This window comes from Mycteria americana, chromosome 1, assembly GCF_035582795.1.
Source record: "Mycteria americana isolate JAX WOST 10 ecotype Jacksonville Zoo and Gardens chromosome 1, USCA_MyAme_1.0, whole genome shotgun sequence".
Lineage (NCBI taxonomy): Eukaryota > Metazoa > Chordata > Aves > Ciconiiformes > Ciconiidae > Mycteria > Mycteria americana.
In genome coordinates this window covers 91,600,275-91,625,004 of record NC_134365.1, presented here as the reverse complement: position 1 = coordinate 91,625,004, position 24,730 = coordinate 91,600,275, and the positions used below count along the sequence as shown (strand labels likewise).

Genomic DNA, 24,730 nt, shown 5'->3' with positions numbered 1-24,730 from the left:
TCACTCGGCCACTGTGCGCTTGAAAGGGTCTACAGCTCGAGCACATACAGACAAAGGAAGTCAGAGTTCTATGTGGTATCTCAAGTTTCAGCAGTAACGATGGCTTTTCTTCAACTATACATTTAACATTCTCATGGCAAAGCTAAAATACATAGGACTAGGAGCCTGAAAGATGGATTTGCTAAAACATTAAAAAGCAAGATGCTTCTTGCATCCTGTCTGAACCTGGCAAAGGGAGAACAAACCAGCACTGAAGAGACAGCGATACCTTTTCCCTCAAAGCTTTCCAACTGTGTTCCCCAATACATATCAAGAGGCCAGGTGTCAAACTCCTGTTTGTTTGTTAGTCTATAGACATGACTATCTGTAGCCCAAGTTTACAGACTGCAAAAAAGACTTGTTTTAACTTTTATTTCTATCAGGTTACTAGGTACATCCCTCCTTAAAACAGATCAGCTACACTAACAGTGACCTTAGTAAACTGAAGCCCCCTGAAAATGCAGCCTTTTTTCAGTGTAATGCTACTACCTGCTGTACCTTAAATGGCCAAGAAATAAGCCAGGGAGGGTCAGCCAAGAGTGGAACTAATTAAACCTGATTTGAAGTCAGACTCTCACAGTGGTCTGTTAACCACTGAGATCCTGAGAGCAAAAGGTATATATATCTCATTAGTCAACAGGTTCACACTTTTTGTACGCGCATGTTTACAGAATGACACCTTCAACCACAAGCAGAGACGCGCAACCTACTAAAAAAAAAAAAGGGTCAACTTTAGATTGTTGAATGCTTTAAACAGAAAAGTCTCTTGGAAAGTTAACAGAACATAAGAACCTAAACGCCTAGTCATTTTTCAACGGGAATTCCTTGTGCTTTTTACATTTTGCATATGAGCTGCTATGATCAAAGTTTCTGTAATTAAGTTAACACAAACAGCGGATACGGGCTACTTCGTAATATTTAGCAGCTTGATATATTTTAGGCAGGAACCAAAAGGAAAGCTGTTGCTCTTTCAGAACCATTTCAAACAGCTCTCAAAAGTACACACACCCAGCAGAGAAAGAGAGAAACCAGAACCTCAACATAGACTTATTTTTCCATCCTGCTGCTTTATTGGGTTTTAAGGCTCAGATTAACACCGAGATTTTACATATTAAAAAAGAAATCATGCAAATGGTCACAACATATATTCCTCCCATACCTAAAAACAGGAAATAGCAGTGCCTACTATTCAGTGGCCTGAGCTTTATCAACACATGGCTTCATGTTTATGGACCATTAAGGCCCTAGTTTGACATACTCTCACACTCCAGAAGATCTGCCTATTTGAATAATTTAGGCAACTAAACCATGGGCACACACAGTTGGGAGTGCTGAACCTAGGCAGTCCCTGAATGATTTGAAAGACTGGATGGCATGAATGGTTCTCATTACAGAATTTGGCGTTCTCTTGCTGCACACTTCAAGTCTATGTGAGCCATTAACAAGAAATGTGATGCCCAATCTAGGTTGTCTGAAAAGGTGCAGGATTATTAAGAACTCTCTTCATCATTTAGATGGCAACAGCCTAGCAGTAAAGCAGAGACATTAAGTACTGCAAGTCAGATATGAAGAATTTAAGTATTATTTCTCAGTCAGCTGAGAAATATTTCTAGCAATTCAGGCATCCATTCTAATAGGATTTCTTAAGAATGGGCATGGAATGACAGAAATAACAAAAACTAAGCTGAGAATTTCCTATTTGTGCCACCATACCTGCTTGCTTACTGTTACTTTTTGCAGAGTTAGACAGCAACATGACTGACCCTTAATCTGAAGAATATTCCAATTAACATGCCAACAAAAGCAGTGCAAGAAAATTTATGCTACCAGTATTTTCTTTTCAAGCATCACAATTAGGCCATGTCAGTTAAGGGCCTGCACAGACACGTGGATGAAAATAATTGAAAATATTATAAATAATTTAACTGCACCTATCTGTGTCAATGTTTTGTATGAGGACCTATTCTTATGCATCTGTGGGATAGAAGCAGAAACACTGTATAGATCTATGAAAGCTGGGACATAGTCTTTCATAGGAAATTTTGCCATTTGAATGGATTTTGGCCCCAAAAGCTTGTGAATAGCTGTCTGACACCATTTTTTGAAGAGAAACATCTCTCCTACTCTTGCTAAACTTTTAACTGAAAAAACACCCAAAGAAAATATGACCCTCCATACTGACTAGAGACAAATTCAATGGTCCCACAGATGAATGATAAACAGCATGTAGTTTGTAAAGTACTCACCTAAGTATCACGTAATTGTCCAAAATTACATTACTTAAGTTCTTCATGCTTAATATGGAGATTGATGAAGCTAGCTTAATGAAGGCAGAAGAATTGCAAACCAAAATTAAGCATAAATCTCTGTATTTTATTTAATTTATTCCCCTCAGCCATTTGTCTCTATCCCTAGTGTACCGATACTATTGCTCTAGGTTACACTGAACTCTAGACGTACTCATTTTAAAACCCAGAGAACTTCAGAGACCCTGTTTAAAACACAGCCATGTAGGAACTGCACTGCCAAGGTGAAGAACCACTAAAGTGCAACAAGGGAGTAGAAAGAAGTAGGAGCATTGCAAACTATTTTTACCATCACAGAAACTGTAATATTCAACTCTTTAGCAAAGATTTTACACTCACTTTGTTCTGGCATAGACCAATGCTGCTCCCACTTCAGTGGAGGCTGCCGAGAAATCCGTCATAGTAATGGAAAAGGAAAAAAGAAAAAGGCAACCCCCCCTCTGTTAATTTCAGCTTTCAAGCTAGCTTTAAACCTGGACAAAAGTATCTCAACTGCCTGACAGGGATCTAAAAATTGGCAACTGTGGTGCATTTTCCACATCTTCACAATAAACTCCTTCCACATGCACAAAATGCAGAAGGAGCCTAGAAGTTACACTCTCTTGGGACTTCCTGAAGTTTCTGAATCATGCCCTTTAAGTTTTAAGACTTCCTGCTGGCTTTTCTAAAAGCATTTTTTAAGAGCTAAATCACAACAAAGGAAGTATACTGCATGTACCAAAGATAAATCCATCAGGATATACAGATAAGCAGGCACCAGCTTGAAGCATACAGCTGAAAATTTCATTGATGGTCTACACTTCAGGAAGCAACTTCCATGCACTACTTTCCTCTTTTTGCCTCTCCACCACTGGGACTAGTGCAGACAGGTGCTTCTGAAGTGCTCTATCTCTTCTCCCAGAAGTTGATAAAGTTGATTTAAATCAAACAAGCTACTGCCACCTTTGGCTGTCTATGACAGGTTTTCCTCATCACTACCAAAGCAGGGGTATACATTAATGAGAGGGAAGAAGTGGCAGATTTCTTCAGGAACTCCATTCACCAGCGCTTGGATCCAGACAGGCAGCCATGCAGGTGTGGCTACAGCCCAGCTGAGCTGCACACCACAGCTCAGCTCTCCAAACAGAAAATCTGGTTCACTCCTACACTGCAATCAGACTGTTCGGCCAACAGACATTCAGAGTTCCCTGTTTAACTGATAAAGTATCTGGTCCCGCATTTACAACCTAGATCAGACATTCCCAAAGAGTAGCATACCCTGAAGTAATTGTATGCTATTCTTGATATAAGATACATGTTTGTAGCTTCCAAATCCGTCCAGGCAGAGGCTTTCATCCAGCCTGCAGGAATTTACACCTCCTGCCAACAGAACATACACTTCCAGATCAGAATGTGAAAAGAAAGGGAGGACTAAACTGATGAATGACAGGAAAAACTAAGGAACCGAGACCAAAGGTAGATGATGTTGTGCAGCTGGGATACAAGTTTGGGATAAGAACATGAAAAAATACGTAACTTGGGTACCACTGCAGATGTGACTCATGCAAATTATGGAGTTAAAAAAATATTTTTAAATTAATGCTAACTATCTGTAAATCTACACATGCACTTACCATTAATTCCACCTAGTTTAGGGGTATTAAAGCCTCCAGGTACTGGATGTTCTCAGCTTATGTCATCATATATGGGCACTTAGTTCAGAGTCCAAACTGGAAACACCCTACTTAGCTTTTTAGGTTTTTTCCTTAACAAAAAGAGGGCTAATATTCAACAGATGTCATGTTTTTTCTAATCACGTAAAGAAACACTCTGAAATAGAGATATATAGTCAGATAACAAAATGCCACTGAATCAACTACTGAAAGAAAAACAAAGACCTACATTTTATTCTAGATGCCCAATACAGATTTATTTAAAAAAAAAAAAATTACGATGTCACAAACTACTAGTATCTGATGGGCAGGAACTAAAATGCTCGGACAAGTTTTCATTTTGACACCCTACACAACCTCAAAGTCATGAGACTAAAGAAATCAAAGATTTTGGTCCAAAGCACTAGCTGACATCCACCAAGGGATGGTAAGGGAAATCCGTGGTAAGGGAAATGTCCTGGCCTTCCCCCTAAAACTGTGCAATGGGAAGAGATCAAAAAGCTCTTTTAAGCATGACTAGGTCTAGAGCTTCTGTTATTCCTCTACCTCTTCCATTCTTCTAAAATAATCCACTCTTACACCATATTGCATGCTTCCCCAGAACTAATTGCCTTCAACACATAACACAGTCCAGAAATAACTCAGATGTAAGAACAATGTAAGCACTTTACACGCCTTTCTCAATGAGAAGTTAAACAATGCCGCATGATTACATTAATTTAAACATATCTTTCCTGTTCCATTCTTCATCTAATGCATCTGTGATATGCTGATGTCTGTGGTGATGACAGCATCAATTTCAAGACTCAAGGAAGAGGCATGCACCAGTTCCTTCAAAATACTTCAAAAGAATGGTTTTGCTACCAAAACAGGACACAAATTACAAACATTACCAGTGAAGCTAGTGGTACATGAAGTCTTACTGAAAAGGTGAGAAAACTCAGAAGGAAACAATAAAAACATCATCCAACAGCTTTTAGAAGTATTTCTAAAACTAAGTAAGTATCAAATTGTAAAAAAGAAGTTTCAAATTCCTGATTTCTGTTAAATATGCTTCAGCTATTTTTAAGTTCCCAAGTTTTTCTATCTAGACCATGCCAACAAGATTATCCATAGCACCTTCTCTATATATTGTCCTTATGCTAAATTTCAGATGCTAAAACCTTTGCCATCATTCACTGCTTGCACAAGTTTAGCTGCAGACCACTTGACTATAAGGGAAATCAGCCAAGTACCAAGCAGAGGACTAAGAGCAGTGATGAGGTTGCTGCTGGTCCTTAACTTTTATTTGGTTTAAATATCACCAGATAAAAATATAGCTTTTTGGAAGGCTACTTGTTTAGAATAAAGAATCACTAGCCTATTAAAACCACCAGAACAGATCACGTTATAAATCAGATAATGAAGGGAAGTAACTTGCCTTCAGTCCAAACTGCTCTGGGCTCAGTATTTGTTATCCTCTTGCTTGGCCTGGGGACTTTCCGAATTATCAAATACAACCTTCCACTTTGTAAGTGCAACAACCAAGAAAGCCCAAAGGCTTCTGTTCCTTCCAGCACCTTAATTACTAATGACTGGAGAAGAATCTATGCTAGAAAAAAGTAAGCGTAAGAAAAGTTTTTCCCTCTTTCCCCAGCTCATTGTCTGAAAAATCTAGTCTGTGACCTGGCAACAGCACCACAACATCAAATCAGGATTTTTAGCTTCCTGTTTTGCACTAATCCAAATAATCATAACAACAGTGACTCACTAATTTTCAAGTTAAACTACATCCCTTTATCATAAACCATCTGTTTAATCTTTAGTCTTGGAAATTTTTATGTGCATTTATGTGCTCCAATGAAAATAAATTAAATAAAAAATAAAAAACATTACCATCAAAAGACATGGAAAATGAGATAACATTCATGAAAATATTCTGAACTTATGCATAGGCTCACCTTAAATCTTTTATCCTGCAGGACTTTCTTAATGGCCACAAGCTCTCCTGAATCACAGAGTTTGGCTTGATACACAACACCAAAAGATCCATTTCCAATCACCTTGGTGTCTGTGTAGCTAACTTCTTGTGGTCGGTCCGGACCTTGTCCAGGAGTTGCCACTACTGTAGTCACTTTGCTGCCATCTTTGTCTCCTAGGAAGCAAAAGATACACAAATAATCAAAATAAATGCGTAAACAAGATGACCAACAAGACTGAAACAGAAGAGGGTAAAGCAAAGATTTAAATCAGCATGTGTATTTCGATATTATAGAGAAAAATAAAAAACCCTGACAAATGCAAAGAAAACACAGCGTGTATTTTTTAACTGAAAAAATATTAAGTGGTGATAATGTTTCATCTAGATTATTGCTAACAAAAATATTCCCTTTCCAGGAGCAAATAGTTCAGCAATAAAATGTGATGTATGACCAAGACAAGTAGTTATTTCTACATCTGATTAACATAATTGGTATTAAACACAGTGTTGTTTGTATTACCAAAATGAAGCATTTCCCCATGTTTTCCTGTAATTGAAGAAATCAAACCGTCAGTATAGCCTACAGAGCAGCATTCTGTCCTTCATAGGCATATATCTGGCAACAAAAACCAGAAGCACTGACAAAGTTTGTTACAAAACCACGTACATGTAAAGCTTCACATTGCACGCATTAGGAAGCAAAACCTTTGACAAAGCTGGCTGTGTGCACCTCAAGGGAAACCTAGGCTGCATTGTACAGCACAGTCCTGCTCCTCCCTTCTTCCACACCTGGACTTCCTTGCAAAGAAGGGAGGCACTCACTGGGGCAAGGGGAGGAAGGGGGAGAAGGATGATGACAGCACACACTTAGCTCGCATCTTGACATGAACCAGAACACAGACAGGGACGTGTGCTCAGGATGCAAGACTGTGGTGGATTCTGCACAGGTGCATGTGCTTCGGTGCACATGCAGCAGCTATGACTTTCAGCAGTCCACAGCCAACCACACATGACTCACAGTAAAGCAGCCACTTTCCCGCCAACAGACAAAGCTGCTATTACCTACTCTTAGCACCACTGTTATCACCAACGGTGCTTCCTCTTGTTCAAAGTCTGATTTTGTTTGTAATAGGACCAAAGTTTTAGGCATTTTGCAAGCACTCACTGGGCATTTATTGCCCTTCAATTATGATGGCTCAGGTTACAGAATCAAATAGGGCTGTAAGAAAAAAAACAGAAGAAATCTGCTGTTCCACAGCAATCACTCTGCAACTCTATAGAAACTGCACTCAAGTGATGCTCGTCACATCTGCTTATTAAGAAACCTTCCTTCCACACCTTCCTCAGGGAGTCTCTTCCAGTCCTTCACTACACATGCATTTAGATTTTTCCAACAGGTAGCTCAGATCACCTTTAGTGCAGTTTAAGCAAATTGCTCCTTGTTCCGCTCCCAGAAGGCATGGAAAATGGCACAGCTCCCCCCTCCCCTCTTTCCCCCCACTACTCCTTCAAATATGTGAGGGGCTGTTGCAAAGAAAGTTACCATGATGGAGAAGTCATTTCTCTTTGGAGGACCTCTCCTTTCACTGCTAAAACTCTCTCAGGTACACTACCCAAAACTAGACCCTGCAGAGGAAACTTACCTCAGCTCTACCCAGCGTGCTGGTGACTTCTCATGTCCAACTTACAACATACTTGTTTGTACAGCCCAGCACAATGTTTGCAGCTTGTGCAATGCTGTAACCGGGTTGACTCATGGTCAGTTTGCATATCAAACTCACCTCTGCAGAGCTGCTGCCTGTCCAATCCTCATCCACTTTCCACTTACACACCTGATTACTCTTATCAAAGCCTAATATTCTGCATTTGTCCCAACTGAACCACATCCAAGGTTACTTAACACTCTCTTGCCAGCTTGTCACATCCTTCAAGCACAGAGTCACCACCAGAAGGAGATCCATTTCACAATGCTACATGAAGTTTACCTAACAAATTTGTGAAAACCAGTGAATCCTGTGAGACTGCTTAAAGAGTCTGCAAAAACCCATTAAATATCTCATCCTAATTTTATCTTGAACATCTTGTTATGCTCAAACAAAACAACCAAACTATTTTGTATGCCTTTCAGGGGATTTCCAGTACTCCATTGTTTTCCTAGGCTTCTCATGAGAAAAATTAGTTTGAAAACTTCAGAGTCAAGATACATGCATCTGCTACTACTTCTTCTGTACCTGTAAGATCTAGAAGAAAAGTAGGTTGGCTTGGCATGATCTGCTCCCGAAAAATCCACATTAACTGTTACTCATCCCTTATGTTACCTTTTAGGTCCTTACAAAGTATTTGCTTTTACAGTCCAACTGCTCCATGAAACAAATGAACAAAATAAAAATAAAAAAAGCGCATTAGTGCAAAGGGTGCCAATTATTTGCCAAGCAATATACAGTAGGTATAGCCCTTCCCCAAAATATTCATGAGAAGGTGAGATGCAGATTTACACAATTGAAAACAGAGAAACAACAACAACAAAAAAGGAAAAATGGAAAGAGAGATGAATGTCTCCTCAGGGGGAGAGAGAGGAGCATAAATGGAAACAGACTAAAGCTACATGGAAAATTCACCCTCCTCTTTAATAACTGTAAGAAATAAATGGAAGGAAGCCAGGAAAAGAAAGAAACCCTTTTTTCTTGTAAACAAGTTTAAAGTGTAATTCTGATAGCAGTCCTGCATTTTATTTGCCCAACTATTCTATGATTAGCATTCTAACTCAGCACATATAAATAGGTGACATCTGCTTTACTGCAACAATCCTTGTCATTTAGAAGGTAATCCCCTACTTCCCCACTTTTTGTGGGGTTTTTTTGGCCTTGGTCACAAGGCCAGAGTATCAAGATTACTGTTATGAGGTTCGTTCCCCGCTTTCTCAAAAATAAAGACTACTTAAGTCCTAGAGGTAAAAAAAAAAAAAAAAAAAAAAAAAAAGTCCCTGGCAATACTGGTTGAGATTTGAACTATTTGGTATCAAGAGATCTGCTCTAAGGACACTATTCAGAGCAGAGCTGCAATTTGCTTAGGGGTCTCCTCAACCACAAAAGCAAACCCTGAATTTCAGGCCACATCAGGTAGTTCTTCCTGACATGGTGCTGCAGCAACCTGGCCAGCTTCTCCAGAGCTCAAACGAGGAGCCAGCTTTACACACTTTCCTTCAAGTCTGTAGAAAAACAGCTCCTAACTAAACTTCTTAAAAAAAAAAAAAACTTCAGTGCTTAAAAGTGTAAACACTGACACTTTAATTAGCTACACCAAGAATTACTTTGTTTCTTTAGCAAAAGTTACAGAGCATTAAGCCTCCCAGATGTTTCTCCCAGTTTCCTACTTTCAATAAACAATGGCTCTTGCAAACTAATCCACAAGAGACACCATAAGGACTCCAACCTGTCAAAAGACAAGCCTGTTAAAGTTTCAGTTATGTTCCATTACAGAAGAGTTGAACCTGAGGGACTGTAGGGGTAAAATTCACCTTGCACCTTTGACAGCTTTGATCTCTAAGAGTGAAACATCTCACTGTTTTTCAAAGTATACAAATAATATGTATTTGTATCACAGCAGCATCCAGGGGCTCCAAGCCTGTTTTGACACTCGTTCCACTACATAGATGTATGTACAGTTCAGAAGACCATACAGAGTTCAGAATGGTTATCCCAGTTTTTACTGTCTGGACAGCAAGAGTTGACTTGCCAGCCAAACACCGTGTAACAGGAGTTCACTAAACAGCTCTGGGAAATACCAGTTTTAGCCTCAGTGTGACAAAAGATAGCAGAGAGCAAACACTCTTTTCCAGCAATCTTTACTACCTCCAAATTGAGACTCCTAACAGCAAACACCAGGCAGCATTATACCACAGCAAGTCTTAATGAGAAGCCTAGACAGTTTTCATCTCATCCCTTGCACCTCTTGTTTCAGACTGTCACACTTAGTGGCCCCAGTGGATAAGCAGGCATTGTCAAACACACAATACTCTCAACACCTTCAATTGTACGTCTACAACAGAACTAAAACATTAAATTGAAAAACTAAGGAAGGAAGGATTGAACACCAAAATACTAAACAGTTCTTACAGCACAGCTCATATCAGAAGAGTCACTAGCATTTGCCCAAAAGCTGCTGCTTTCTGGTGCCAACGGCAATATGACCTAGCTTTACTGTAACAAAAAAGCACATTCATGTGACTGTATAACCATCATCTAGGCAAACCACCTTTTTAACATCCAGGACAGAAGCAAGTAAAAATAAATAGCTATCACTCTGTAATACACCTGTATTTGCACTTAGTACATTTCATGCAAACCCTTAAAGTACTTCCCCACACTGTTTTGATGTTTAACATCCATGATGTGGTATTTGGGGGCTGTTTTTTGATGAAGAGGTTGTTCCCGAAGCCTGATGTGCAACTGAAAACAAAATCCAGACATTTTAATTCCCAAATGCTCTGATCTTTCTAGCTCACTTTCCACCTTTAGCACATGATGACCATATGGGAGAAATCACAAGTGTTAGGTAAAGTCAGTGGTTTGAAAGCAGACAATACTCATCAGTTTCTGGGAAGAAAAGAACATACTCCACTTACAAGACTACAGTTTATTAGAGCATCAGTGCAAACTCTATTTTCCAGTATCTTGGTATAACTTTAGAATGGCTCATGTCATCATTTTGCCTAATGCCAATGGCCACTTACCCTTTCAAGCTGACTATTAATTCAATCTTGTACACTTAAAAAAGCTGAATATATTCAATTCTGTATTTTCTTTATAGAAATCACAAATTAAACCAAAATGAATATGGATCAGTATTATTTTAATGAAATATTTGTATGAGAACAAATACAAAGAGTTTGAGAACAAACAAATACAAAGGGTTTGAGAACAAGAGGTATGCATTCCCCCAAAAAAATGGTGACAGATGTTTACCCAGATGAAACAAGGGATTCTGCTACTGGACAAGCATTTTGTCACATAAATACCCCACCAGCTGCAGATTCCTACCACTAGCTCAAAGCTGACTGTTCTACAAGTGTGCTGCACGTATACTTTTTGCCAGCGCCTAAACATAGCTGTCGGTCAATAAAATTCACTTCAGCCCTCAGAGACCATGAAGACATCCTTCGCTATTAATCAGAACTCCCCCCAAGCCTTCTATTGAATGGGCCTGGAGAAAGTCCAAAATCACGTCTGCCCTACATCCCTTCAGCTGTTTAGCTTCTGACTGAGCAGTACAAATGCACGTTAATGCGCATATAGTCACAGATCTGTGATTCTTTTTTCTTTCAACTACATATACACCCTCTTCCTCCTCTTTTATGTTTTGAAGTTGAAGGGAAGAAACAATGAATTAGTAGGATGTTTACAGCTGCTTTCTTCCTACTTCAAATGCAACCTCAGTCCTTTACACTATCTACAAACTCCTCCTTTTCCTCTTTTGACTTTACCTATCTCCTCCTGCTTCCCTCCTCCAATTGCTACACTCCCCCTCGCTGGTATGCACACAGGTCCTCCCATTAGATGTTACTTAGGTTGTTCTTAAGTCCTAAAAGAAAACCTCACAAGACCTACAACACACTCTCTACAATGCCTGAGGTCATGTAGCTGTCCCCACTTAATACAAATATCTTCATTGATCTGTTTTAATTCTCAGCGTCACCTCCCTACTAAGATATGATTCAATATTAAGTCAATATTGACGACTACTCCCCTTCCCAAGTCCAAGGCTTCTCCACACTCTTTCATCTTAATTTGCTCAATGTTCAATACAGTCAGCAAGTCACTTCCGTGAAAACCCTACACTGCTGAACCTAGCTCCTGCCAATTTGAAGAGGTTACAACCAGCAGCTGACACAACTATCTACAGAGAAACGAGTGACCCGAAGGGGGCGGAAGTCTATCCGAACTGCATTGGCTTTTTTCAGTCATTGATAATTGAGAAGGTCAAAAGACCTGAATACTTTGTGAAACAGATGTCTTAATAGAAAGTACAAGAAAAGTTATCTGCTAGGATCTGATGCCAACCATCAGATTAGGCTATGAAATAAAACACTTGGCTTCTTAGATATCTGTTCATGGCACGTGAAGGAAGAAGGAGGTCATCAGCTGCTCTGAGAATCTTCAGTGTGAGCAACATATGCTTGAGGCAATACACTGTCAGCAGTAGAAATGACAGTGCTCGATGACATTTTTCTAATTATTTTCCCTACTACATTTTTTAAAAGGTTAATTTCACAAAAAGCTAATAATTATGAACCAGTACAGGGAAAAAGTACAAAAATGGTATTTATGAAATGTTTTACTAGACAGCTTCCTTCCTTCATCAGTGAACTGCATGAACGTTACCTAGTGGGAGACAGTAGAAGATAAAAATGAACATTCAAGGACCAAATCAGAAAAACTCAGGGAATCAAAGAAAGGAGTCTAACAAAATACAACATGTTTTGGTTTTTAAGTTTACCCCAAACAGAAGGAGTCCTTGAAATTTCAAAAACAGTTCAGGTCAAACATTGAACAAGAACCTGTAAGTGTGCCAATCAACACCCAGAGAAGGTAGAAGCATTCACTAAATATATATATGTACACACGCACATTCACACACAGAGACTTGTTTTAGCACAGGAAGTGTCATCTGACTTCTTGACTGTAACTGAATACTGCAATAAAAGAGCGGCCATCAGACATTACTTAAGATCAGAAGAATCTCACGATTTGTATCCAAGGATTTTGAAAGAGCTAGCTAAGAAGTCTGAGAAGTGATGTTGAAATCAGAACACTAAGAACTTCAAAGATGGATGGGATGATCCATATGATCCTGTAAGTTTGACAACAATTTCAGATTAAGTACCATACCAGCTACTTTGATAATGAATGAAGCAGCAGTAAGTTGGTTTATAGAGACTGGATTGGTGGATTCTATATTGTTAATGAGATTACAGGTTCATTTGGAAAAGAGAGGGGAAAAAAAGCATTGATGCAAAAGCACTGACTTCTGTAGCATTTCTGACTTACTATCACATCCTAAATTAATGAAGAAACATGTACACAGAAAGAAACATGATTATTAATCAAATTATAATACACTAGCCCATAAGTTTCAACATAACTATGATCTAATAAAATACAGTAGGAGGCCCCACCAGCATTAATTTTTGGCCTTGCACTTACTGCTTTTATCAACAGCCTGAAAGAAAAGCTATGACATTCTCAGACACAAGATTTAGAGTTATGCACAGGGTAGAGATCAGTTGAAAAAGCAGCTGGCCTCCCTTTGTAACCCAGGCACAAATTAAGCAGAGCCATCTAGGACCCAAGGTGATAGGCTATACAGCCAAACCAAGTAAACCCACCCAAAGAGTGGTGTCATCAACTCTGACTTGCAAGGCATCCTGGCACAGACAGAAGTGCCTAAGCACAACATTGCTACTGAGACCTAAAGCAATCCTTAGATGTATAAGCAGGGGAACATCAGCTAGGAAGCAAAAAAAAAAAAAGTTCTTTCCTATTTTGGCATCTATGCAACAGCTACCTGGAATAGTGTGCTCACTCCTGATAGCTAAAATTCAGGAGTAATGATTTAAAACACTAGAGATTCAGAAAGAAGCCACAGACATTATAAGGTCAGAACAATACATTACTTTGAGACTTTAAGAGCTCAAACAATTTAAGTCAAAGAGAGAAAGCTGGAGGATTATATCTAAAAGCTACCCGTTTAAGGAATAGACATTTCAAAGAGGGCTCTGATCTGCAAGTGGAGAAGATATTGCACATAATGACTAGAAATAGAAATTGCAAAAGCTTGGGACAGAACTGTGGGTGTACAAAATTAATAAGGAAATTATTTTTTCTAAAAATATCTGAAAGTTAAGGTGATTTTTGCAACACAGATTTTTACTTTAGATTGGAATCTTTTCCAAAGCATACAGTGTAGCTGAACCACAACTGCTAGGCTTGAAATAAGAAAGCCTGCACAGGATGAACATAATGACTCTCTGAAGGTCAGAAGGGTTCGACACCTACATAAACCCATTTTTTTCTACCCAGCACTAAGGTAATGGTGTCATAGCTCAACACCAAATATGCTGCTGCTTTCCACAACAGTCAAAATCTGCATACAGTTCAAAAATAGTAAAGTGGTAAATGATGAAAAAGGTGAAGCAGTCATTCTTTGGCTTTATTGTTAATGACCAAATGATAGTCATGGTTAATTATGTGTCAATTCACTTCTGGTTGGTTCAATATAGAAACAAATGATCAGGACAAATTTCAGCAACAACTGCCAAGCCAAAGACCACTAAGGTACAAAGCTTTTCAAAACACTCTACCCTGAAATCAAAGTTGCCTTTGCCTCTAGCTGGACACAAAGGAAGGAAGAAAAAAAGAAAATATTCATTCCACTTGCACCAAGCAATAGTAATCCTTTTTAGATGTCAATCAATTCCAAAACCTTCCAGGAGGCAAAACCTGTAACCCCAAAAACCTGTTGGTACCTCTACATTTTGCTCAACAGCTGCTAAAATGGCAACACAAATTCAAAGTACTAAGTGCTAAGTTTATGCAGGAGACAACTGGAAAATGGAGTAAAAAGTAAACACTAGGCAGAAGTCAATTGCTGCTATTGTAAAACAAACTGTACCATCACTACAAAATAAGCAGTAACAGTTCAGAAAGGCAACATAACTTTATTATAAAAATGAAATATTTATAAAATAAGTGTGTAACTCAACTGACCTCTGTCTTCATGCCTTTTTGAGGTCAGTATGTCACAAGGAAAGAGAAACCAAATATATTTCCAGGAAAGTGAGACAGGTAATCATGTGCCTCATATACCTATATTTGATATAATAAACACATTAAATTACATCAAGATGCAGGGACTTTTTTCCTCCCCTATTATTTATCTGTTGGAAAAAAAAAAACCACACTAAAATTTAAGTAAAGGAACAGCATCTGGATTTACTGTATCTCAGTTCAGTCATTCCAAATGCCATTGGAGCTCTAAGTCTCCCTTTAGGTGTAATCATAGTTTTTTGCAGGGGGCATTCAATTCAGTCTCTTTGAAAGCTTAATGCTAGAGACTGTAAACAAACCTTTAAAAAATGAACAGGGTACTTGGCAGGTCCCAGAACATTCACATGATAGTCTTGCTAAAATGTCCACTACAAGGTCACATGAAGCTCTAAGGCATTGACTTTCTACAGTTTTTTAGATCTTAACTAAGGAAGCCAAAGCAAATGGCACAACATTGGCCATGCAGTTGTGCTAGTGTACCCCAGCATAAACTTGACTCTGAACAATTTAAAAAACAAACCAAAAGCACGAGAGGAAAAAGAACGGGAAGAGCCCTGTTGATCTAGCCCAGATGCCTGTCATGTTGGCCATCAGATGACTTCCGCTGGATCCAACTGTGGCAGATGGGATTCCAACAGCCAGCTGCTTAAATCGACCACCACGAAATCCCAGCAGGTTACCATCCCACTGACTTATAAAACAAGCAGCTGAATCCAAAAGGGATTATTACTTCCAGCATCTGAAGAAAAGATTCATCTTACTAAAACCTTCCTTCCTACCACTGTGTAAGGTGGTGCCCACACCTTTCTGAAGCACATCTAAGACTTGTGTTAATCATCTCTCTCAGTAACACATAGCTTGCTTCAAGTACTCTTTCTGTCATGGCAAACATAGACCAACACAGTAAATTTCTAAGCAAGAGAGTGTTCTCAAGCTGCAGCTAACACTGAGGTGGGGGGAAAACCCTGCCCTACAGTCTTAGGGAGCAGCATTAAAATATTTTTTTTTTCTGCGACTAAACAAAATATCCACCAGAATGCTTATACTTAAATTTCTGCTTTGGAAAAAAAAAAAACCAAACAAACAAACAAAACCCAAAACCCGCACCACATCAAAAAAAAACCCAAAACCCAAACACCCCCCCCCAATCCAGAAACATATAATTAAGGTACTCTAAACACTGGCTGCCAATGGGGTTTCATAACCAGTCTCATGCTCATTAACAAGTTATTTTTAGTAGGCACTCTTTCTGTTCTCCTGTCCCCCCACCCACCTCACACACACACATGCAGACAAACCCACCCTGTTAAAGTTATTTAGCTATTTAAATCAACTTCAAATTTAGATAAGGTGATTCCACAGATTAGGAAGCGAGTACTGAAGTGATCATAACAGCATTTGTTTTTATAATCTCAGGTCAGTTCATTCCTGCCTTGAAGAGCTTACAGATTAAACACAGCACAAGAGAGAAGGACAGAGATAGGGAGCAAGCAGAAACAGTATGACAACATTGTTTCAACGTGAGACTGTGGCCTCAACAGTATCCCCCTTTGCTATACAGCTCTGGGTTAATTGCTAGCTGAGAAATTCAGCCTATACAGTACTCGGATTTCTTATTTGAAGTTTCCTTTAGTTGTTCCTCCCTCTTACATCATCAGGGAACATGATTTAGCAAACATGTGCCAAAGACAACTATAGCAGTTCAGCTGACACGTAATAACTTATAAAACTCCTGTAACTGAGCCCTGACAGGGCATCAGAGAACCCCAAGTTACAAACAGATCGTATTTACCCACTTGTTCGTGCCATTCAACAGTTGACCCTCAGCGAGTCTATCAGCGTCTTCTAGCAAGGCTGATACAGTGAATCCATCATTGGGCACCTACTGACATGCCTACTTTAAGAGCATTGTCAGAGACTCCAAATCTCCCTCCACGCGAAGATTAACAAATGACAAGCAGCACATTTGGGGAATTCCTAGAAGGCCTACAATCTTCCCATCAAAATATCTGGTATGACCTGTAAACCTTTCACTAAAAAGTAGTTTCTTGTAAATTGCTTAAGCAGGAGGCTGTCTACTTGCTGGAGGCCTCCCTGGCTCAGTTTTATCTGCATTTGTTACAGTTTTTGAATCCAGTTGAATGTCACCTAGCCAAGTACATCTCTGACCCCTGAGAACAGAGATCATCACTGTTTTTTCCTTTTCAGTATCTCTCTGCATCCACTAAGAGGTTTCTAATGCACAAGACCATTAAGCAAAACCCACAGAATAGCCACCTGCAGTAGCTGCAAGCCGCCAAGACCCTCCCTACTACACACTTGCACGAATTAAGAACATCTTAATATATCTTAGAGGGAGTCTCCATTCTTCTACTGGGGTTTAAATAAGAAATCTTTCAATCGTGTTTGTTACAGCAGTGCTTAAGTATCAAGTGTGAATAGGACCCCACTGTGCTAGGCACAGCACCGGGAATGAGAGACAGCTCCTGCCCCAGCGTGCCTGCAGCCCAGCCTAAAGAGCAGATAGACAGACCTAGGCTGAGACAGTACAGCCCACAGAGGAAACTGTATAATAGCCAGTTGTTTCACACAACTGCCAGTTATTTGAGAAGGAAGGAAGGAAGGAAGGAAGGAATGAAGAAAGGACCTAAAAGGAAATAGGATAAAAAAAGAAGAAAAAAGTCAAGGTAAGGAATAGCAAAGCAACAGGAAAAAACCCAAAATACCCCAAACCCAAAAAACCCCAAGAACAACATCAGAACCATACTAAAAAGAGAAAAAGCGGAGAGAAGCACAAGCAAGAGCAGAGATTCAAGGAGAGAAGATAATTTGGAGCAGGACTATTATCAGATGGACAGAGAGAGCCCCCATAACAAGTTCTCCAAGCACATGAAGCACTAGCTGTCACCACCATCGCAGACAGCCTGGGCCGCCAGACCCTCCAGCCAGTCCTCTGTGGCCTCTGCAACCCCGGCCAGACCATGGAGCTGTGCAGGAAGCACCAGGGCAAGAAGCGTGTAGTTCCACCTCTGCTGGAGTCTCCTCAGCAGGGTCCCTTTTATTACACCACTGCAGTTGTCTGCCACAGCATCCCATCTTTGTCACAATACTGCATCCTCAAACCTCAACTTTTTTTGCCTAAAAAAAGAGCAATTTCTGTATTTATCAATAACATAGGTGGCCTTGAAAACCCAGGAGCAATGAAAAGTAACACTTGCTTGAACCTGTGGAGTTTTCCTGGGAGTGCAGGGGACCAAGCTCTCCCCCCAGCCAGAGCCCTGGGTTCCAATACATTTTTCTCCTCTCCAGGATGTCAGAGGACTTTACTTTTTACTTTGCAGCTTCTCCCTTCTGCCAAGTACCCCACAATTAGTTTCTGCCCTGCTAGGACTTAATATGTTTTCTTATTCTCCAACTTTACTGAAAATTGACAGGAATACAGTATGTCCTTGTCAAGCTATTCCCTGTAAGACCAGGAAACAGCATCCCAGACGCAGAGTCCAACCCAGAGAGTGAATGAGACTGAGGGTGAAATCATAGTGAGAAACAGATTGTCTGGAATCTGACACAGCAGCCAAAATCCAAAGAGAAAGACAGATGAAGCTAGTTATGAAAAGGCATTCATTTGATGCCTATTTTTTAATGCTGGAGGAGGAGTAAGAAAATTGCCAGCTGTTCAGAACCAACATCCACCTCAGGTGGGAAGTACAGCAGAAAAAAAGTCAAAAAGTAAAGTGAGTAGTAGCTAATCTGAATCCCTATGTGGAGCTGTGACCTGTGTTTGAACGCTGTTCTGAGCGAAAGGGGCATTGCAGCCAATTCTGTAAAGAGCAGAATAAAGTTGTGCTGCACTGTCTGGTTCATGCTGCAGAACACAGACCAGCTTTAAGAGACTACATAGCCTTCGCGTCCGTCCCACGTTGCTGCTTTAGATTACACCACAGAACTGCACAGAAATGGAACATGTCAGTTTAGGTTAACGGTGGTTTTGAATTCAAGGAGAGCATTATCTCAGTTAACATTAAGAAACCGTAGGCATGCTATCAATGTAAAGTAAATATTCTCCATGGCAGAAATAGCTATCTTGGTGAAGGAGCTCTTATTACAGAAGAGGCAGCATTTTAGAAGCTAGATGCATAAGCTTTTCATCATTGGCAACTCTTGGGGTTTGGGGTTTTGTTTTGTTTGTTTGGTTGGTTTTTTTTAAGTAATAAAAACAGTAGTACAAGAGCAGCAAGAGAATTAAGTGTTAAACTATTTAAGGTAACCAGAGAAACTACAGCTCATTTTCACATTATACATAATTTGATCAAAGTGGGGGCGACTGCCTAAAGGGATGGTCGCATTTCCCACCTTCGTGCTACTGCATGGCAAGTCTGGTAATCTTGTACCCTGATGAGTCAGTCTAGCTTACTGATCTGACAAACTAATCCATCTCCAAAATAAAACAAACTTCAAATCAGCAAGTTGAACCGACTCATCTTGAGAACAGGCAGCTGTTAGATCTGACAAGGTGAAAAACAGAGAACAAGACTGCTCCTTACTGCTTATACTCCCAGATAAGCCATGCTAAGTGTACATAAAACCACACCCTTTGACTCAACGCCATGGCAAAGCTTGCACCCTGCAAAGGAGGCTGCCTTCAGAAGGGCACTGCTGACCCTCCCATCCCTCCTTATGCCCTGACACTGCTTTGCACTGGTACCAGGTATCAAACAGCTGCTATCAGCAAGTGAGCTGGATCAGAACTGCTTCTGGAGGAACAAAACTCCCTGCCCTGACTCACCCCACAGCAATGCAAGTGCTCAGGCTGGCAGAGGAAGGAGATGGAAGCAGGCAATAAGGCCAGAGCCATTCCTCGTGATGACAGCCTGTGTCAAGGGCAGGCTGAAGCAGTCAAACTGCAGGCTTGGGCAAACCGAAGTGATAGCACCTGGGAACCACATCCACTGCTTTCTCAAAGAAAACACAAGCTCAGACTGTCAAACAACTGCATAATACTTCAGTTATGGTTAAAAACAAAAAAAGTGTTACATTACACCAGTAGGCATTTATTCTAGACAGTAACTATCCTGCCTTAAAATGCATACTTTAGCTAATAAAAACTATTATTTTCTGCTAAGGCTTCTTAAACCTCTTAATAAATTTGTTTATTTTTCCTTTCTCAAAAACAATACACCTACTTCAATAAGACTTCCCCCCCCCCCCCCCCCCCCAGTGAAAGGACAATAATGTAATTCAAACTACAGAAGATGTTTCCAAATATTTTATTGCACTATACAGATTTTACTAAAACAAAATCCTACACAATGAGAATCAGTTTTCTCCACAAAGAAAAACATGAACAAAAGGAATATTTCTCCTCGTAAGAACAAGCCCAGACATCTGGGGATTCAATTCCCTTCTGCCAGCACATGAGGAGACTGAGGCTTTCAGGGACAATCTCTGAAAATTCTCAAAACTGTTCCTGTAATTGTTTGTTAAGGAAGACTGCTGGAGCTTGAAATCCTAAAATAGAGACAGGTATCTAGAAACAGGGAGAGGAGAGCAGCACTGTTTTACTAAAACTTCCTCTCAATTATGCAAGCAAGAAGAAAAATAACTAGCAAAACCAGACCTTTCCCAGATTCTGCTAGTTTCCATGCCAGACAAAAATAGTATCACTTGAAGATACAACAAAGCAGAAAATAAGTGATACTAAGCAGACGATAAGCCTAAAAACTCATGAGAGCAAATTCTGAGAAATTATTATATATATATATGTGTCTGCAAAAGTTGCATACCTATCCAGAAGTGGAGGTTTTTCAAGGGTTGGTGTTCCAAAGTTATGTAGGTTTAGAAAGCACCTGAGGCTTTCTTGCCAGCAGTGCAGCAAGTTTTCTTAATTAGGAGCTTGTCTTCGAGTGAAGAGAAAACAGACTTTGAGTCTCAATGCTAGCTCTTCCTTCTCTTCTTACACATGCCCCTCATCCTAGGGATCTCAAGCAAGATAAACCAGGCATTATGAAGCGAAGACTATGGGTACATGCAAAATATCTCCTTCTAGAGATGGAAATCATGGAGCCTATTGTTTCTCTACTGTTGCTGCGACTGGAGAATAATGGCAATGCTTTATCTTGGTCCAGGTAAGGAGGCTACTTTCAAGGCAACAATACAGACAACCACCTCAAAAGGAGAGTAAAGACAAGAGAAGCAGTCTAATGTTCTTCTGCAGACAAGGGTTTATTTACCTAGCTCAGAAGACAGTAACTAATATAAACAAATAAAGCACTTTGAAGAATACAATTCCTTCATTAGAAAGGTTCAGATAGAGGAAAGATACTCAAATATGCTATCTATCAAGATACAGGAAAGCACATAAGACAAAGCACAGGTTCATCTATCCAATTTTCCCATCTCTTACAGCAGCAAACAGTTAGTGTTTAAGGAAGAGTATAAAACAGGGCAAGCTTGCAGGGACAGCTATCCCAGCACACTCTCCCAGCCTCCAGCTACCGGTGGCTTGGGAACTTCCCAAGCCAGAGGCAGTATCTCTGGATTTTTCTTTCTGACTTTGCAAACCCAGCCCAAGATCTGAAGATACTACACGCAATAAGCCGACCATTTCTGAAGAGGCATAAGGAGAAGTGACTTCTCTAAAGCGTATCAGTGTCAGGACTACCTAGTAGAAAGCTGAAATTTTATCTCAACATCTACAGTAGCAAGTAGTGACAATTCTGTTCAAAGTCCAGGATGGCTAAGGCATGCGCATACTAGGCAGCATCCAGGCAATTTTGACTACACAGGATTAGTCTTCACCTTGTTCAGAAATTCATCTTTCATCTTGGGATTGGACAAACAATATAATGTAAAATTGAGTGACGCCTTTAAACAGACTAAATAAAATAAGATCAGAAACACTTGGTGTGAGTTTGGGAACAGGAGATCACAGTAACACAAGATAAAGATCAAGTAATGTTGACGTAGAGTTGAGAAGAAAGTAATTCTCACTAAAGCAAGATTGGAAAGGACCATATAGAATATTCTTGAATGCTTGCATTTTGGCTGAGACAGGAAGTAAAGTCTTGAATAGAAGTTATTTTCTACAGTAGCAATCACTCACCCACAAACCCACAGCAAAATTATATTAAGACATTACAGCCTGGCACTGTAGCAGAGATAATGAATGCATAAATCAAACTTATCACAGAAGCATTTTGGCAAAGGCAAGATGAGACTCATCATCTTAAAAAGCTATGGCAAAAAACAACAAATAAAGCAGAAGAATTTACTCGTTTCAGTTTAGACAAAGTTACTACAAAATACACTATTTTTTCTTCCTTTAGTTAAAACATTCTTCTGAATAAACGTGTTTTCCTAACAATCGAATCAGTAATTGTCCTTTATCTGCCAAGAAATGAACCCAAGACTCTGTTTTCCTTTACACTTGCATATAAGAAAACATCTAATATTTCACTTTAGATCCTTGATAAATCAAACAGTGCTACAATTCAGTGTGCAATTATGGAGAAACAGCTCTTTTTCCAGTGTTTTCCTTGAAACAGTGGCAGGTACTTAAGTTGGTACACAATTTTGGAATTAGTGATAATTTTTTCAAAAGACTTCTTTCCTCTGTAAGATGACCTGAAAATACAATCTACTTTCTAATCCAATTATTGCCCCTTTCAGTCTGTCACATCCGAAGAGTCTGACAGCTGATATGGCAGATATGAACTACTGAAAGTAATGCATGCTGCCTGAATCATAAACAAAGGAACAAATAAAAGCCTTAGGTATTTTTATATATATTGCTTGTCAGAGGGGTTAATGTGTGGGTTCATCAAAATTAGATAGTTGGGAAATATTCAAACTCAAACTCATCCCCTTCCCAACACCAATGATTATGGCAATACTGAAATTACTCAAAGACAGGTCTTTTAGTTTAACGATTGATTGCCATCTATCCCAATGATGGATCTTTGTCTACCTTTACTCTTAGCTCATTTGCCAAGGCAGCAGAATTATTTCTCAGACAGTTAGAAACAGATGAAGAAACGGACAGGAGGCATCATACTTGTACAGGATGAATACAGATTGGTTTCCTTCATAATTCCAACTACTTCAGAAGGTCTCTTCATCACTAAAGAATCTAGACACAAAATTACATCAAGAGTGGAAAACCAAGACATTTTATTACAGCATTAGAAATCTTATCCTGAGGAGAAAATGTTCTTGGTCATTACAGGGACCTGTGGCCTTTAAGACTTGGAAGCAGGAAGCTGCTTATGCAACAAGAGAGCACTGTCAAATTAACTATACTGTCATTTCTTAAGACAGAGGTTCATTATTTCCTTGATATATTAAAACAGAAAGATCTACAGCTAAGATAAGAACATGTTCCCCAAATATAGGCTTTGCAAACTGACTGAACAAAAACATAAAGCATCTTAGGTCTTCACACTAATCTAAGAAACATCACTAGGTAAAACAGTCACCAGAACTAACAGGGTTAGCATTCACAGGTTTTCACACAATTAAAAAAAGGCATCCTGAGAATACCACTTTGTTGGTATTCGACATAAGAAATAAGTTATATACACACTGGTTTTTAATAGTTCTAAGTTACTCCTTTCAATTTCACAGTCCATCCTCCTACCACTTGCCCCATCAGATATAAAAGTTCCCACAGAAGCCACACAGGACAGACAAATGCAACACCATCTGCAAAATACACTCAGATTACGAGAAAAATCTGTAGTCACGGTCAACACAGAATATTAATTCAGACAATCCATCTTTCAAAAAAAAAACACCCTAAGCCAGTCTGATTATGAGAAACAAAACATTTAACAGGATTTTTCCCTTACAAGAAGAATTGTTTAATATACAGATGCTTGTAAGCTTCCAACAGCCAAGTTGAGCTCCAGGGTTTTACAGCCATCATTCCCATCTCCAACGTGGTGGCTCTGCTTCAGCACTAGAACATCCCTCCCAAGTATGTAGTCACACGCTGGTTCAATGTATTTCAGTTTTACAAGCACACGTTCTTTTACTTTCCATTATTTCAGTTTTAGCATCAACAGGGACAATCTGAATGTAACAAAGGCTATTTCAAGCAGAAAAGCAATTTGCTATCTTCCATATTTCCTATCAGAATTCAATGACGACTTACTGTCACCAACACAAGTCTTTCTAGATCAAAGCAATGTTACAGGAGTTCAACATTCTATTACTATACGCTATGGTCACAAGTCAACTTTTACTGTGTATTACGTATTTGGTCTTAAACAATGACACTGTACCAAAAAAGGCAGCAGTGAGCTTCATGCAAGTAACATCACAATCACCACAGTACTGGATGGATCCAGACCCATGGACTGGAATATCAAAACCGGAACTACTGCAGAAAGTAAACGGATGGTTATAACGAATTGAGAAGGCTGCATTAAAGCTATTTCAGAAAGCTGACATCTTGAAAGGATATACTATTCCGCAATTGATCTAGTTGGCAGACCAGGCCAATGTGAAAGCAACGCACCTGGAAACCCCTGACTTTGCAATTCAAGCAGCCTTCAAGGAATGGTTACGTCTTCCAGCAAGTACTTGTGATGCTATCCTGTATTCCAGCACTCAGGAGGGAAATCTGTGTATTACCAGGCTATCGCGTTTGATTCCCAGCATACCAGCTCGAAGACTACACAGAATTGCAGTCTTTGGATGAGACAATAAGAGCAGTGGCTCGGCAGAAAGATAGAGAGAAAGAATTTAAAAGGTCGTGGATTACAGCAGGAGGCGGCAAGGATAAAATTCCATCTATATGGGACCCAAAAGCAGTTATGGTGATATCAGAGGGACCAGGCGGTGAGGAACCAGTCTCGGAATGGGAGATACCCGCTCCAAAAGTCACCTTTCGAGACCCTGTAACTAGTCAGGACAGGAATTTGTAAACTGGACCAAGTTGGTTTCCCA

The 24,730-nt window shown here is 39.7% G+C and overlaps 1 protein-coding gene across 2 annotated transcripts in view; it reads right to left on the bottom strand.

The window, feature by feature from the left end:
- The window catches only part of GSK3B (glycogen synthase kinase 3 beta), a 156,139-nt gene that overhangs the window by 89,439 nt on the left and 41,970 nt on the right, over positions 1–24,730 (bottom strand). For both annotated transcript variants that reach the window (XM_075512366.1, XM_075512377.1), the window contains exon 2: positions 5,938–6,131. In XM_075512366.1, the coding sequence (XP_075368481.1) occupies positions 5,938–6,131 (194 nt within the window). The remainder of the gene's footprint in view (positions 1–5,937; positions 6,132–24,730) is intronic.